This window comes from Cervus elaphus, chromosome X (assembly GCF_910594005.1).
Source record: "Cervus elaphus chromosome X, mCerEla1.1, whole genome shotgun sequence".
Taxonomy (NCBI): Eukaryota; Metazoa; Chordata; class Mammalia; order Artiodactyla; family Cervidae; genus Cervus; species Cervus elaphus.
The window spans coordinates 42,526,930-42,544,292 of NC_057848.1; the positions used below are offsets into that span (position 1 = coordinate 42,526,930).

Sequence of the window (17,363 nt, forward strand, 5' to 3'; positions counted from 1 at the left end):
GTTACTTGGGGAACGCGAGATTGGGCAGAGTCTAAAAGACAAAGATTGGAGGAAGGAGTTTTTTCATATGGGAGGGACTTGAGTTTATTCATTTGCTAAGGGAGGAAATCAGGTCTCTTGAGAAAGGTGGCCAAAAAGAATTCAAAGGTGTAAGATCCAGGGCACCAGTGGGAAGGAAAGATGATCTGTTTTCCCCACAAACTGTGGCACAACACAAACTCCGTGTGGGACGGAGGACATGGTGTGGTGTGCAGGGCGTTGTGTGTGGTGAGGTTGGGAAGAGCCACTGGGAGGAATGGGAAATGATGCTTCCAGAGCTCGCCCTGCAGTATGATGGCCCACAGAGGCTAGAGACCTCAAAGCCTCACTGGTGCCGATCTGTCATTTTGTGGATTCGTGTTCAGCAGCTTGGTGCAGAGAAGAGGTTGGTGGGGAGAGGGGATGGAGATCAGCTGAAGGACGAAGGGCAAGGATTTTAAGACAAGGAACAAAAAGAAGGGCTGGGAGGACAAGAAAAGGAGGACCCTGAAGCCAACAGGGAACTAATAGCATGGGAGACAAGGGAGAGGGCATGTGACTAGATCAGTTAGTGATCCAACTGATTATGGTTAATAGGCATCGGAGAGCGGGGGAGCAGGATGGATGAGGACACTGGTCCAAGCAGTTCTGAAGTGGAGACAGAGGACTCATAGGTCAGGTTAGGGGTTTCACTGATATTTAGAATACGTTGTACAGAATAGTCATAGCAGGACTTCCCCAGTGGTTCAGATGGTAAATAATCTGCCTGCAGTGCATGAGACAGGTGTTCAATCCCTGGGTTGGGAAGATCCCCTGGAAAAGGAAATGGCAACCCACTCCAGTATTTTTGCCTGGAGAATTCCATGGACAGAGGAGCCCAGCAAGCTATAGTCCATAAGGCTGTAGAGATTTGGACATGACTGAGCAACTAACACTTTCACTTTCAGCTCATATTTATTGATCCTTTCCATGTGCCTGACACCAGTACTTTGCATGCACATCTCATTCATTCTCACAGCAGATACTATTCCTATTTTCTAAATAAGGAAAGTGAGGCTTGACAAGATTAGATGAGTTACTCAGGGTCACATGACCAGTAAGTGGAGCAGCCATGGACTAGAACCCAACCTGTTTGACTCCAGGGTTTATGCTTCTCTGACTCATACTCCATTGCTTCTCCCACATGGAAAAGCTTGATTCCATCATAATAAAATGCTATATTGACCTCAACTAGACATCTCAGAAATGAACCAAAGTAGGTGCATAGCTTGATGTAAATGTGTCATCATTTCTGAAAGCCAGCTATAAAGGGCTGTCCCCCTCACACTGGATGAGTGGTGTCAATTCTGCCTGTAGATGGTATATTGAAAAGTTCTTCATTTGATCATAAAATTATTTTGTTAAGGGACAAAAAATTACTTTCAGAGATGGGGCATTTTGGTGGTCAGCCAGAATGGTACTGGGAGTGGTGATGAAATCCATGGGGTAACCAAAGGAGTGGGCGGTCAAAGGGGTGTCAAGGTGAGGATCACCGATGCCTATGTCTAGAAACAAGGTATGAGATGGGATGACTGTAGATGCTAAAGTTCCCTATGATGGTGGTGAGTGTGGAAGAGGGGGAGCTACTAGGTGTCACAGGCCTCAGTGAGTGTAGAAGAGTGGCCAGGAGGCCAGTAACTGAAAACAGCAACGAGTGTGGTTCAGTGCCACCAGCCCCAGCTGAGAGCTTTTGACATGAGAGTGGCCAGAGTCTGGGAACAGAAAGCAGGAGCTGGAAGAATGCCCTTCCCTCTGCTACCCATCCCAGGACATCTGTGAGGTGGGGAAATGAGCAGCCCCCATTTGAGGGCTTCACAGAGGAGGGATCAGTTAAGACAAGGAAACAGAAGATTAAAGTCTCTGTTACAACCCATTTAATGTAAAACAGTATCCTTGGCAGCTTGCAGCTGTTTGTGAGTATAGCATATGTGTTAAATCCTTATAGCTAATAAAGAAGACAAATGAAAATGAAAAAAAAAAAAAGATTAAAAGCCTGAGAGGTGTCTACCATGTCCAGAGGGTATAGATTGAGAGGCAGTGGTAAGTATGAAGTGGAGTCAGTCCAGAATAGCTGCTTCCTTCCAAGAACAATAGCCCCAAACATGTGAATAGGGTGTCATGGCTTTCCTGCACACTAATACTCATTCTAAGCCTACAGAAAAGATAGAGTCCTGTGGCGGCCATTCTTCATCATCATCTTGGCCAGGACATTGAATCTTGAGACCTTGGCTGCTTGACAAAACCATTATTTCCCAGTGACTAAATCACCTCATCCCATCTTCTCTTTCCTACCAGGCTCAGAGCCCCTACCTTCCCCATGGTGGAGGAGTGGATGTCCATTTCTCAGGAGCAGTGGACTGCTTCCGGCAGATAGTGAAAGCCCAAGGGGTCCTGGGGCTCTGGAATGGATTGGCAGCCAACCTACTGAAGGTGAGAGGAATGGTCAGTCTCCCACTTGTCCACCTCTGCCACTGCCACCCTTTTCTACACCTTTACCACTCCCTCTAGTTTGCCTGGAAACACCTCCTCTAGCACAGAGCCTGTGAATGCAGGCTGGCTGTCAGCCCTGAAGAGTGGGGGACCCTGTGCAGTGTTGGGGCATCTGATACCCCATCCCAGAGGAGCTAAGCATTTAGTGTCAAGCTTCCCAACAGGGAGGTTCATAGACTCCTAAAAGGACTGTAACGCCCTATCCTAAAATTGTATGAAAAAATGTGTCCATATGGGCATCTATGCGTCTCTCTGGGGAAGGGATCCGTAACTTTTACCATTTTCCAAAAGAACTCCATGACTTAAAAAAAAAAATGGTTAAGAACTGTGGACTAACCTTGCACTAGTTGGCATAGAAATGATTCTAATCAAGACAAGATTATGTTAGGAATTTCCCAGCTGTCCAGTGGTTAGGACTGAGTATTTTCACTTCTGAGTTCAATCCTTGGTCAGGGAACTAAGATCCCACAAACCATGCACGGCATGGCCACAAAAAGGCAAGTGTATGTTGACAGGCAGTGTTAGATTGTCTACATGCATATCAACCCACACCCAGGCTTCCCCGGGGCAGGCCTTTCAATGGCTCTGCCACTCCTCTCCCTAATCCTCACTGGGCTGGCTTGCATTTTTCCATCTTCCCTGATTCCAAAAAGAATGACCATGTTGTATTGTCTACAGCCTTTATCTCAGTTTACCCTGATCCAAATTGATTGCAGATGCATTGATGTTTTAAGATTTTCACATGATTTTCATTTTTTTTCTCTACAGATAGTTCCATATTTTGGAGTTATGTTTGGCACCTTTGAGTTCTGCAAGAGAATCTGTCTTTACCAAAATGGTTACATCATGTCTCCTCTGAGCTATAAATTGACCCCAGGGGTGGATCAGAGTTTAAAGCCCCAGGAGTTACGGGAATTAAATAAGTTCTTCAAAACTGGACAACTAAAGTCTAAAAAACCAACTCTTTAAAACTGAATGGAACTAGAGGTGCACTGATTGAAGGCGTGTTGCAATCAGAGAGGAATGGAGCCTCAGAATTGTGCACGCATGGAGTGACGAGAGGGTGCTCCTGTCTGCTGCTCTTGGGAATGAGAAGTTTTGGCCACACCTGAGCTCCAGAGTGATGGCCCTGTGAACACCTGCACCACCGTGATTTTATAACAAAAACTAGCAGTAATGAAATGTACAGTTTACACTCTGGATATAAATAGTCACTCAGTCGTGTCCAACTCTTTGCGACCCCATGGACTGCAGCACGCCAGGCTTCCCTGTCCATCACCAACTCCCAGAGCTTGCTCAAACTCATGGCCATCAAGTCGGTGATGCCATCCAGCCATCTCATCCTCTGTCATCCCCTTCTCCTGTCACCTTCAGTCTTTCCCAGCATCAGGTCTTTGCATCAGGTGGCCAAAGTATTGGAACTTCAGCTTCAACATCAGTCCTTCCAATGAATATCCAGGACTCATTCTCTTTAGGACTGACTGGTTTGATCTCCTTGCAGTCCAAGGGACTCTCAAGAGTCTTCTCCAACACCACAGTTCAAAAGCATCAAATAGTCAGTGTATGCAACACCAAAGAAAGGGCCTGGCCATGACCCCTCAGAGCAACGTGCTGTTGAAGTGACTGGGCAGACAGCATGCTGGAGCTCCGCCACAGGCTCACAGCTTACACTAACCCATGGCAGCCTAGTTTCACCCAGATTCACTTGAGACTTCCCGATCCAGTCATTCTAGAACTCACAATCCTGGCTGTCTTCAGAGTGCACGCACTATGATGTAAATTATGCCTTACCAGAAACTAAATGAAAACATTTAACACTTAAAAGTTACCACCGTCATAGTAGATCCAGCCTTCTTTATTTAAATTTGAAGCCTTCTTGTGTTTCTAGAAGGTAGTTTATACCATGACTGCTTTGTTATGCCCTAGAAGACCTTCTTTCAGTTAGTCATGTATAGTTCAAATGTCCTGAATTCTCTGCCTTTTTAACTTGCTTTGCAAGCCTACCCAGAAAATAAATTATTTAGTCAACTTATTCTCACAGCATGTCCCAGTTGCCTAGAAAGGATCAAACAGAACATTTGACACACACACAGACCCACAATGTAGCTAAAAAAGCACTTTGGGCTAATCATGTCTACTAGATTTTTTTAAAATCAAATTTTGGGCTTATTCCACCTTGGGGATTCTATGTCAAGTTTATGTAATTGTATCTTTTGAATAGCCTATCTATGCATTAAAAAGCAATATCTAATATTAAGTTGTTAATTTATACACACACAGAAAGACTTTCAGTATGTTGGAAGTATTTTTCCCTATTAAATTTATTTTCCAAAGGAAAATTATGTGTTGGTCATTTATTACTAATTTGAGTTAGAAAACTATTGCTATATATATACTGGCCAAAATCTTTAAACTCTCAAAATCTTTAAACTTGTCCTATTGAAATATATCAAAATAACTCATTTTTCCAGCCACTGAGGCAGACTGTGTTCTATGGAGAAGAGAAGTTAATACACACAAGAAAATCTCATCTGTAGTCCAATCAGTTAGGGTTTCAGTTCAGTTCAGTCACTCAGTTTTGTCCGACTCAGTTAATTGCGACCCCATGGACTGCAGCTTGCCAGGCGTCCCTGTTCATCACCAACTCCCAGAGCTTGCTCAAACTCATGTCTGTCGAGTCAGTGATGCCATCCAACCATCTCCTCCTCTGTCATCCCCTTCTGCCTTCAATCTTTCCCAGATCAGGGTCTTTTCCAAGAAATCAGTTCTTCGCATCAGGTGAGTTTAGAGGTGACAAGTGAGTTTAACAGATTCTTAACCGAGAGTGAATAGTTGATGTTAGTTACTCTTGATTTTCCTTGAGGTGAACAACTTTTTAAAAACTTCTGAAAGCTGTAAAGAAATATTTTTAAAACTCTAGTACTGTTCCTAAAACAAATTTCCAACTTCTTGTATTTTCCCAGAGGTATGACGGAAATGTTCTGCTTTTCTGCTTTAGTGTTTGCAATGGGCACCACCAAACTGGGCTAAGTACTTTAGGAGGATTATAAAGATATGTGATGCAATATTGACCCAGGAGTAACTTCTAGTCTTCAGCAACAAAACATACCTACACATATGAAATGACTATAATTACAAAGCAAATACAAGCAAGGGCATGATAATATAGCAGCAACCATTAACAAGATTACCAAGGGGCTCCATAATTGATTCATTTAGTGAAATCAGTGATTTAAAGTATATAAAAAAAGTGAGTCTTTTTTTATATGGTGGTGGTGGTTTAGTCACTAAGTTGTGTCTGACTCTGCGACCCCATGGGCTGTAGCCTGGCCAGGCTCCTCTGTCCATGGGATTTCCCAGGTAAGAATACTGGAGTGGGTTGCCATTTCCTTCTCCAGGGGATCTTCCTGACCCAGGGATCTAACTCAAGTCTCCTGCAATAGTTATTATTTATTTGGCTGCTCCAGGTCTTAGTTGTGATATGTGGGATCTTCGATCTTTGTTGCAGCATGTGGCATCTTTAGTTGCTCCAAGCAAATGCTTAGCTGCAGCATGTGGGATCTAGTTCCCTGACCAAGGTCAAACCTGAGACCCCTGCATTGGGAGCTCAGAGTCTTAGCCACTAGACCACCAGGGAAGTCCTGGGAAGGACTGAGTCTTACATTACATTTTGAAGGAAGTGAAAGGATAATAGTTGGTGAAGAATAGGTTGAGGGGAGAGTATGTTGCAGGCTGAAGGTAGCATATGTGGTATCACAGAGGTGGAAGGAAGCAAAAGGTATCTGCAACAGAGTGCGAAGACTGGCTTTGTGCATTCGTTCAATGACAGCTTGTCCTCTGGGCATCATGGCACACCAGGCAGCTAAGGTCCTTGCCCATGTTCTAGTGAGGGGGGCAGTCAAAAAACTAATCAACAAGTGAGGTATAGACTGTAATGTTATGAGGGGGATAAACAGGGTGCTTTATTAGAGAATTACATGGGAGGTAAGGGAAGTATTTTTAATCAAGGAGCCAGAGAAAGCCACTATGAGAGGTGATATTTGAAATGAGACCTGAAAAATAAAAATGAATCAACCACATAAGGAACTAGAGAGAAGAGCATTCTTGGCAGGGAGAACGGAAGGTGCAACAGTGGTACTGGTAGTGGGAAAGGCTGGATGAATGACAAAGAAGTGAGCACAGCCAGTGTGGTGAGTGAGAACGAATGAGATGTGGTTGGACAGAGGGCCAGGTCATATGTGGCCACTTGGGCCATAGTAAAATGTTTAATTCTAAAATAAATGAGTAAAATGAGTTTAATTCTAAGTGCAGCAGGGAGTCATTGAAGGCTTTTATGCAGAGATGATGCTATATAATTAATTTTCATTTTTGAAATATCCCTCTGGTTGCTATGTGGATAATAGATGGGAAGGAAGCAAGGCTGTGAGCAGGAAAACCAGTTAAGAGGCTACTACAAAGTCCAAGTAAGAAATGATGACCTTTGGGGAATTCCCTGGAAGTCCAGTAGTTAAGACTTGGTGCTTTCACTGCCATGGGCCCAGGTTCAATCCCTGGTCCAGGAACTAAGATCCTGCAAGTGACACAGCCAAAAACAAAAAATAAAAAAATTTAAGTGATGGCTTGGACTAGAAAGGTGGCAATAAGGATGAGAGGAGTGAATAGGTTCAAGACAGATTTTGCAGTTTGGGATCAGCAGGATGTGCTGAGCAACTGAATGTAGGGAATAAAAGAAAGAATTCAAGGATGGCACCTAGGTTTTTCACTTTTGACTTATTAAAAAGGTAGATAATGTTGCCATTTGCTAAGGTGGGGAAGACTGGTGGGGGCCCAAGTTTTGGTGGAGAAGGAATTAAAAGTTCTGTTTTGGACATGTTAAATTTGAAATGCCCATGAGACATCCGAGTAGGGAAGTCAAGTAGGCAGTTGGCTGGACCATAGGCTTTTCATGTAATTGTCCAAAACAGTTGTGGTAGACAGAATAATGAATCCCCCATCAAGGGTGTCCATACCCTAATACCTAAGAACCTGTAAATATTTACCTTACACAGTAAAAGGGACTTACATGATTAAGGATAAGGATATTCAGACGGAAAAAATTATCATAGTTTATCAGGCTTCCCAGGTGGCGCTAGTGGTTAAAAAAAAAAAAAAAACCCACATGATCCCCTGGAGAAGGAAATGGCAACCCACTCCAGTATTCTTGCCTGGAAAATCCCATGGACAGAGGAGCCTGGTGGGCTACAGTCCATGGGGTCGCAAAAAGTCAAAAATGACTGAAGCGACTTAGCACTTAGCATCCGGGTAGGCCCAGATAAAATGAAAGAGGAAGGTGGAAGAGAGACTCCAGGTTGCAAAATGAGGCAGAAGAAATGGGGCACAAGAAGGACTTGGCTGACTTTGAATACAAAGATGCCCAAGAGCCAGGAAATGGAGATTTCAATCCTACAACCACAAGGAATTGAATTCAGCCAATAACTTGAATGAGCCAGGAAATGGACTTTCCCCTAGAGCCTTCAGAAAGCATTGCAATCTTGCCAGACACCTTGATTTAAGCCAGGTAAGACCTGTGTGAGACTTCTGACCTCTATAACTGTTAAGATAATAAATTTGTGTTGCTTAAGCCACTGACTTTGCAGTAATTTGTTACAGCAGCAATAGAAAACTAATATACCAGAACATTATTGATAATTATGTCAGGATACAAAGCATACCTGGGCTGTCCTGGCCAAACAGGACAAGTCTGGAGCTCAGGCGGGAGTGGTGGCTGGAAGTAGAAATTTGGGTGTGGTCAGCAGATAGATGGCATGTGAAGCCAAGAGACTGAATGAGACAACCAAGGGAGTAGATGGGAAGAAACTCCTGGGGGAGGAGGTGTGTGTGCTAAGTCACTCCAGTCATGTCCCACTTTTTGCAACCCCATGGACTATAGCCCACCAGGTTCTTCTATCCATAGGATTCTCCAGGCAAGAATACTGGAGTGGGTTGCCATGCCCTCCTCCAGGAGATCTTCGTGACCCAGGGACCGAACCCACAACTCTTAAGTCTCCTGCATTGGCAGGCAAGTTATTTACCACTAGCACCACCTGGGAAGCCCTGGAGGAGAGGGAAGCAACAAGAAATGACACTGAGGAGATATTAGCTAAGGAAAGGCCTCGAGATGTGGAGGAGCTGGAACTCTTGTACTCTGCTATTGGTACAATCATTTTGAAAACAGTCTGGAAATTCCTCAACTGGTTTAACATGGGTTAACCATATGACCTAGCAATTCCACTCCTAGGTATCTACCCCAGAGAAATGAAAACATATGTCCATACAAAAACTTGTACAGGAATGTAGCAGTATCATTCATAATAGGCAAAAAGTGGAAATGACCCAAATGTCTATCAACTGATGAATGGCTAAACAAAATGTTATATAGCCATACAATGGAGCTACTTAGCAATATAAAGGAACTGGCTATTGACACACACACAAAACACATGGGTGAATCTCAAGGTATATATATATATATATATATATATATATATATATACACACACACACACACATATATATTAAGTGAGAGAAGCCAGATGCCCCCATCCCCAAAAGAATGGTATCACACTATATGATTCCATTCATATGAAATTCTAGGAAATGCAAACTGATCTATAGTGATAGAAAGATTAGTGGTTGCTTGGGGAGGGATTACAATGGGGCTCCAGAAAAACTGTGGTGATGGATAGGTTCACCATCTTAGCTGCAGTGATAATTTCATAGGTGTTTATGTGTGTTAAAAGTTTTAAATATGTAAGTTTCATTGCATATAATTATACCTCAATAAGATTGATATTTTGTTTTATCTGAAGCAGTTATCCAGGGCTGGAATATATCAAACACTTTCTAAGTCTGTTCAAAGGGGCCAAAAACAAAGCCCTTGGGTGAGGTGGAGGGGCTTCAAATGCTAAGCTGCAGAGTTCAGAATTGATCCACTAAGTAAAAGAGAGTCACTGGTTTCTTGAGCAACATAAGTGATGTGATGAAAACTGGATGTGAACAAGATTGTTCAAGAAGCTGAAATAGAAATGAGAGATTAAAGACAGGAAGACTGGCCAGCAAATGAGGAGAACTGTTTTCTCCTCCACGATCACACTGGTTTGGTGGTTTGGTTTTTTGTTGTTTGTTTGTTTTTGGCCTCAAGCTTGCAGGATATTAGTTCCCCAACCAGGGATTGATACTGGGGCCTTGGCAGTCAGACTTCCAAGTCCTAACCACTGGACTGCCAGGGAATTCCCAAGTAGCTCATGTTTTAGAAAGTTGTTTCTTGTTCAGTTGAAGCCTACCTTCATGACACTTCTACCAGCTATTGATTCTACACAGGATGTCTAATTCTCTTCCATCTGACAGTCCTTCAGTTAGGAAGAGAATCATGATGGCCCTCCTTCACCTGAAGCTCTTTCCCAGTTAAATTTCTCTTACTCATTCAGCCGTTTCTCATATGACATGACTTGAACACACTTCACTTTCCTGACTGTCTTTTTTAAACATGTCCCAATTTGTTAACATCCTCTTAAAATGGCATCCAGAAGTGAGTACAAAGCTCTATGGGCCAACAGCAGAGGCCCAAATGGGACTGAAAGTCCCCTGATCTGTTCATGACCATCATCTTGACCCATCTCAAGACTCATTAGCATTTTTTGGCATTGCCAACTTACAGTCAACTAAGACCCTCAGGTCTTTTTCACACATGCTCTAGCTCCTTATCCTTAAATGTCCTGCACTAAACAGAACATTAGAAACCTTTACTGTGGTCCTTCCCATTTTATAAGCTTCAGTTTATTCTGGACTTTAGCCCTTCTGACTCAGTTCCTAGAGATTTGTGATACTCTTTGGTCTTTGTCCTTGGAAGTCTAGCCTTCATTCTGCCACCTATATATGTACTTTAAAAATTTGAGCTCATCAGAGAAGAATCTGGAAGGACAGCTTAATTTACTAGATATCTCTCCTTTCTTAATTTCTCATTGGAATTTTTGCAAATTGTATGGATCTGAATTTTATCTTTGGAATCTTTCACCCTCCTGAGCTATCTTTCTATTTGGAGTTTGACCAAGAGATCATATTTATCTTTTCTTTGATCCTTTTGACTTTTAAAAAAAACACACACACACACTCTCACACTCACACAGGTTAGTTAACCTATCTGACTATGCCCAGCATTCCTTTGTTTAACAGATCCAGACCAGTCAGTCTTGGTCTGTTTCCCTAAGATTCTTGTCACTTTCACTTTACAATGAGATCTTCCTTACTTATTATCAGGATTAAGCCTAGTTTAGCAATTTACCTCATTGCTTCTTCAGTTTTCTGAGAACTATAATTATCAGCAAGAGAGTCAAGTATTTATCAGTGTGTTGCTATCAGAATAATGAAACTTGTAGCAGATACTCAGATGGTTTTTGTCTCTGATCAACATTTCTCCCCAAGATGATGACTTCATGAAGTACTATTCATAGCTTTTATCTATATGGGCAGTCTCTTGTATGCTTCCACAATGACAATCACTTTCATTTCTCCCTTTCATTTTCATGGACTGCTTTTCACCCTCCTACCAATGAATTACTGGCTATACTTTCTTGATATATTACTACTCTGCTCTCCTATATGGTTATCTCTCTGAACCAGGTTTACCCTTCTTTTTACTGATGCCAGTCAGAAGTCCCATTCTACCAAGTTTGAACAATACCTATAAAATTGTCTTTTCTTGCTTGATTAACATTTTACATTCACTTTATTACTCATACAGTGGGTGTGTGAGTACATAGATAACTGAGGAATTAAGTATCATTTCTGACCTTCTTCCTTGTTTTTTCTGAGACAGTAGGCACTGCCTTAGCTCTGTTTTCTCTTCCTTAATTTTATGTGTATTCTATACAACTTCCAGAAATATAGTAGTTACTAAGAGCTCCCACTATGTCTCAATGAAGGCATTTCTTTTGAATGAATTGACTAGTCTATATCATTATCAACATCATCATCATTATCATTGACATTAGTCCCTGTTTGCCTGGACTCTTGCTCCTGGTTTCTTTTCTTTTTCCTCTTTTTTTTTCTTTTGACTTTTTAATTTTTTTAACTTTCAGAAATAAAAATGTTGCCCACAAAAAAAAAAAAAAACACCAGTATAAAGAATTTCCATGTATCCTGCACTCAGCTTCTTCAAATGGTAACATCTTACATAACCGTTGTAACTAAAAATACTATTGGTAGAATATTATTAACTAATCTACAGATTATGTATCCAAATCTCACCAATAGTACCACCATTTCCTTTTTCTGGTCCAGGATCCAATCCAGGATCACACATTGTATTAACCTGTCTTTCTCCTTAGTCTCCTTTAATCTGTGACAGTTCCTTAGTCTTTCTTTTTTTTTCATGACCTTGACACTTTTGAGAACATCCAACTCCTTGAAGTATACCTGGTCATAGGCAACCAGGAGAGCTCCAGCTCACAGTGGATTCAGCAAAATACCAAGTCATGGCATGGAGTCACTCTTAAATGTATTTCACCTTCAGTAAAACTACACTTAAGCACCCAAAGACTGAGAAGGGGCAAATTTTACGTAATTATTTGATCATCTTTTTGTGGAGAGTGAAATGTAACAGAACAGTAAATGTGGAGATCCTTGAAACAGTAAAAGAGCTTTGGAGTAGAATATGGCAGGCACATCATGCTCAATGGAAGTAGCAGATGTGACCAAGGAAAGGTTAAAAAAGAAAAGGGTACATAAGTGATAGTGAGCTGGGTCAGAGTAATTAATATTTGAATAAAAATGTATTCATCAGAATGTCAAAAGTTCAGACTAGAAAGGTTTTGAATTGTATAGTGAAATACATTCTAAAACCACCTCCCTCTAAACAAAATGCTGTCGTCGATGTTTTGTTTTCACTGTTCATTCTCTCACCAGTAGAGGTAGAGGATTGGCTATCACTTTCAGAGAACACACTCTACCATTGAAACTGCACAGCAAGGTCATTTCTGTATCCAGCTGCATTTCTATTATAATCAACTAGCGAGAACCAAGTGGCCTCTCCAGAACACTGGTCAAAGATAGCCCTCAGGATCAACAAAGCTGGAGTGAAAATTTCTCTTCTCTGAACACGTACTGTGTGTGCTCATCACTTTGGATTGCTCAGGTTCATGGAAAGACTAATGAATTGCAAAGTATACTTAGAGGAAGATCCTGACATGCCCAGAGGAATCTCAGAGTTGGGTCCTTTAACAGGCAGATCTGGAGAAGGCGGGAGAGGGCAAGAAATTGAGTGGTATGCCATCTATGTTTTCAGTGTGCTGGGTACCTAGGGCTCAGCTACAGTGGGTGTTTTCAACAGTTATTTTTGTAAACATGGCTGTGATGACTTAGACATAGGATTGGTGAGGACACCTTCAGCTTCCGTTCTGAGTCTGAGGAAGGGCATTCAAGCTAACAAGTAGGTTTTTAAGGACATGTGTGGCAAATGTTTTCCCAGTGCAGAGATTAAGGGACTCAACAAGCCCTTGTCTCTTGACGACAATGGGTGTAATCTAGTTCTGTTGATTCCTCTAAACTTTTCTGGAGATTAGCAATCCACTCAACGCAAGAGCGCTTTACCTGGGCCCAGAAACTCAAATACCAATCTAGTTCACACAACCTCTTAACCTTAATGATATACCCTCTACGCTTTGGCTTCTGGCTCAAATAATTTCCCAACCCTCCAGCCCAGTCCTTTTGGACGCTCCTCTGCCAATTCCCCCAAGATCTTCGTTAAACTGCATTTGCAAACACGGGTCTGGGGCACGCGGACAGTGTCCCAGCTCTGCTGCTCCTCCAATTTCCCGCTTCACCGGTGAAGTTCCAGGCCAGGGCCAGACGTAGGGTCAGGAGAGTGAGGCACTTGCCCGGGCGCCAAATGTTAGCGGACACCAAACAACTCAGGAATCAATGAATGATTCTTTTTAATGCACCATTTAAAAAATCCAAAGGAATGCAAAAATCCTTGATGAACGTTTCAAATTTCTGAATAAAGACAGGCTCTCTTCTTGCACTGGCGGGGCCCTGCCTCACTTGCCTCACCCTCACCCCAGCCTTGGGGCTCCAAGTAAACTTGATTTACAAAAACAGGCGACCGACCAGCGCGCCTCAGTTTATCTATATGAATTTTTTAAATATTGCATTCAATATGATTTCTCTTGACAACCAAATTTGGGTAGCGGGAGGGGGGGGGTTGTTCATTGGTTCTTTGGGGTCCCCTTAAACACCGCGCCTCACTCTGGTCCAGACACACTGTGACCTCTCCCCCTCCGCGCCCCGGGGCCTCCCCCCGGGGTCCCCCGTCGGGGTCAGGTACTCTGGCGCCGCCGCCTCCTCGGGCCGGGTCAGGTGCTGCTGGCAAGCCTGGGCGGCGCGGAGGGCGGTCCCTGCCCGACTCCACGGCTCCTCCCTCCGCGCTCTCAGCCACTCAGCGGCCCCGCCGCCCCGCGCGCCGGGGCTCTGCGCCCGCCCCCGACGCCGGCCGCCCGGGCGCCGACTCCCCCTATATAAATCAGCCATTTGCTTCGCTCCGCCCCAGAGCCCCGGAGTCCAAGCCGGTTCCTCGCCTATCTTTCAGTCGTTCGCTTACTCTTTCCTTCCAAGATGACAGATGCCGCCGTGTCCTTCGCCAAGGACTTCCTGGCAGGTGGAGTGGCCGCGGCCATCTCCAAGACCGCGGTCGCGCCCATCGAGCGGGTGAAGCTGCTGCTGCAGGTACGTCTCGGGATCCGAGAGCGTGACCAGGAAGTGGGGGGAGGGGCCGCGCGGGAAGCGGTGGTCCGGGGCCTGGGGGAACCAGCCCTCGGGATCTGCCCAGGGAAGTGGCAGCGTGGGAGCAGGGGTGGCCGCGGGGTAGGACCAAAAGGCAGACTTCAGAGAGGTGTTTTACTGATCTGAAGTTCAGGATCTCGGAAAGGGTCGGGGGCGGAGGGTGGGCGGAGGAAGACCAGGGCCTGGGCATCCCAGGGGCAGCGAACTCGGATGGGGCAGCCCGGGAGTCAGTGGCTCCCGGGCCTTGGGGTCAAGGGCGAAGGCGCTGAAAAGAGGGACACCTGCCCGTACCGAGGACCTCAGGGTCGTGGCAAGGAGATAACAGCCTGGGGGAGGCCATGCGGCCGGTGGAGCGGCCTCGCAGCCGGCAGCCGCGCTCAGACCGGCCGGGCCGGAAGCCGGCGCCGGGAAGCGCGTGTCCCTTGTGCGTCCGCCCCCGCGCAGCCGCCGGCGCGTCCCCGCGGCCTGGCGGCGCGCTCTGCTACTCCGGCTCTAGAGGGCGCGCCCGCACAGGCTGGCGGGTGGTGGCCCTCGGGTCACCTCCAGGAGAGGGGGACCCGAGCGGAAGGGAAGCTGCTCCCGGGGACCTGAGGCGAAGGCCACGGTCACCAGGGTGACCGCGCCTGACGTGGGACTCGCCCTAATGCCTCTGAACCAGGGTCTGAGATAATGACCTTTCTCCCAGGTCTAAAGGTCACGGCTCCTCTTGAGGGTGGCACCTCCTCACCCAAAGGGGTGGAGGCTTAATGCTTCTGTCTGTGACAGCGCCAGAAGGTTAGGAGGGACCCACCTGTGGGACACAGAAGACTAGACTTGGGGCAGGCGGGAGCCAACTAACCTTAAAGGGTGTCCATTGAGATGCTATATTCTCTTCCTTTCTCGTGATTATCACTCTTTCTGTTGGCCTCCTTCTTGTCCGTCAGGTGCAGCATGCCAGCAAGCAAATCACTGCAGATAAGCAGTACAAGGGCATCATAGACTGCGTGGTTCGTATCCCCAAGGAGCAGGGAGTCCTGTCCTTCTGGCGTGGTAACCTGGCCAATGTGATCAGATACTTCCCCACCCAGGCTCTCAACTTTGCCTTCAAAGATAAATACAAGCAGATCTTCCTGGGTGGTGTGGACAAGAGGACCCAGTTTTGGCGCTACTTTGCAGGGAATCTGGCATCAGGTGGTGCCGCCGGGGCCACGTCCCTGTGTTTCGTGTACCCTCTCGACTTTGCCCGTACCCGTCTAGCAGCCGACGTGGGCAAAGCTGGAGCTGAAAGGGAATTCAGAGGCCTTGGTGACTGCCTGGTTAAGATCTACAAATCTGATGGGATTAGAGGCCTGTACCAAGGCTTTAACGTGTCTGTGCAGGGTATTATCATCTACCGAGCTGCCTACTTCGGTATCTATGACACTGCCAAGGGTAAGTTTGCCCGTGGGCTTCAGAACTGTCCATATGAGATGGTTTAAAGGGTTGTCTGAAGGCAGCCAGGGTCACCCCATACAGCCCTTGGTGTGCAGAGGAGATGTTGGGGGTGGGGTGGGGACATGGAAAACAAGTCAGGAAGACTTTGCTTACTGGTAAAAGTGTCTCTCTCCTATTCTCAGGAATGCTTCCAGATCCCAAGAACACACATATCTTCATCAGCTGGATGATTGCACAGTCGGTCACAGCAGTTGCTGGGTTGACTTCCTATCCGTTTGACACTGTGCGTCGCCGCATGATGATGCAGTCAGGGCGCAAAGGAAGTAAGTTCCACTGGAGCAGAAGATACAGATGTGGGCATGGCACATGGGCACAGACCAGCCATGCCTGCCTTTGAAAATGGCAGTCTGTTGAGATCCCAGCTGGGATTGATTGGTCTGCATCCACTGCACAGTCTCCTTTCAGCGGGGCTTTTGGGTTCCTGTGCCCAAGAGGGCTTGCCTGGTGTCAGGTTAAGGCCAGCAGGTTGTCTGCACCTCCCTGTTGTCCTTTAGTCACCATATTAAGATTGCAGTATTGGCCACACTAATGGGTAAATGTTGGATTTTTTAAAACTGACGGTAACTCTTAGAGGTGGGGCGCTGGGTTAGTCTAGTTAAACATAAGGACTTTTCATCAGCCTCGGGTCACCAACCTTTTGTCTTTGTCCTTTGCAGCTGATATCATGTACACAGGCACGCTTGACTGCTGGAGGAAGATTGCTCGTGACGAAGGAGCCAAAGCCTTTTTCAAAGGCGCGTGGTCCAATGTTCTCAGAGGCATGGGTGGGGCTTTTGTGCTTGTCCTGTATGATGAAATCAAGAAGTTCACCTAAGTTATTTCCTAGTTTTTCTCCTGTGACTAGGCATGTTGTATTATATAACATATCTTGAGCATTCCTGACAGACTGTTAGCTGTCTATTTATCAATGGCAACTATTTACTGGTTGAAAATGGGAAGCAATAATATTCACCTGACCAGTTTTCTCTTAAAGCCATTTCCATGATGACGATGGGACCCAATTAATTTTTTATTTCAGTCACTCCTGGCAAATAAATTTGAAGAAATAAAAAATACCTGGAATAGTTTTGTTTGTGCTTTGTTTTCATTTAAAAGTACATTTGATAATTTAGTAAGGGCTACATTTGAGTAAATGCTGCCTGTTTAATAAATGCTGCAGTATATCCTGAAGTGACAGAGCTTTCTTCTAAAACCAATCTTAAGCCATCCACTTAGCAAAGAATAGCTTGGCTGTGTGACCCATCAACATTCCAGACCCAGAGCAACCAAAAACTGTTGGTCCATTGCCTGTGGACAGTCATAGCTGTTGAGCTTTCTCTAAAAAGCACTCTGGACCCACCTTTCCTATCTTGTGCTTATTAATGAAGAAATACTAGCTGAATTTTACACTGGAATTTCATCTCATTTCATGATGAAATTCATTACATGAGTTTCATTTAAACAAAAGTGTTATAAGGTGGTGCTAGTGTTAGTCCCTCAGTCATGTCCATCTCTGACCCCATGGACTGTGGCCCACCAGGCTCCTC

General features: G+C 44.9%; 2 protein-coding genes across 2 annotated transcripts in view; both read left to right on the top strand.

Annotated features, from left to right (window-relative positions):
• Positions 1-4,881, top strand: part of SLC25A43 (solute carrier family 25 member 43) — a 40,873-nt gene extending 35,992 nt beyond the window's left edge. Inside the window, exons 4-5 of the mRNA XM_043896885.1 lie at positions 2,353-2,487; positions 3,316-4,881. Coding sequence (XP_043752820.1) covers positions 2,353-2,487; positions 3,316-3,516 — 336 coding nt within the window. The 3' untranslated portion in view covers positions 3,517-4,881. The remainder of the gene's footprint in view (positions 1-2,352; positions 2,488-3,315) is intronic.
• A 9,222-nt stretch (positions 4,882-14,103) lies between these two features.
• SLC25A5 (solute carrier family 25 member 5) lies at positions 14,104-16,901 on the top strand. Its single transcript, XM_043897007.1, has 4 exons — positions 14,104-14,307; positions 15,288-15,774; positions 15,960-16,100; positions 16,494-16,901. The coding sequence occupies exons 1-4, from the start codon at positions 14,197-14,199 to the stop codon at positions 16,649-16,651; spliced, it is 897 nt and encodes a 298-aa protein (XP_043752942.1). The 5' UTR covers positions 14,104-14,196; the 3' UTR covers positions 16,652-16,901.
• Positions 16,902-17,363: the final 462 nt, after the last annotated feature.

What these genes read in the sequence shown, in the direction of transcription:
- SLC25A5 (XM_043897007.1), top strand. Translation starts at nt 14,197, where the DNA reads ATGACAGATGCCGCCGTGTCCTTCGCCAAGGACTTCCTGGCAGGTGGA. An exon ending in GGGTGAAGCTGCTGCTGCAG is followed by an intron (nt 14,308 to 15,287) that starts GTACGTCTCGGG and finishes CTTGTCCGTCAG; the next exon opens with GTGCAGCATGCCAGCAAGCA. An exon ending in TATCTATGACACTGCCAAGG is followed by an intron (nt 15,775 to 15,959) that starts GTAAGTTTGCCC and finishes TCCTATTCTCAG; the next exon opens with GAATGCTTCCAGATCCCAAG.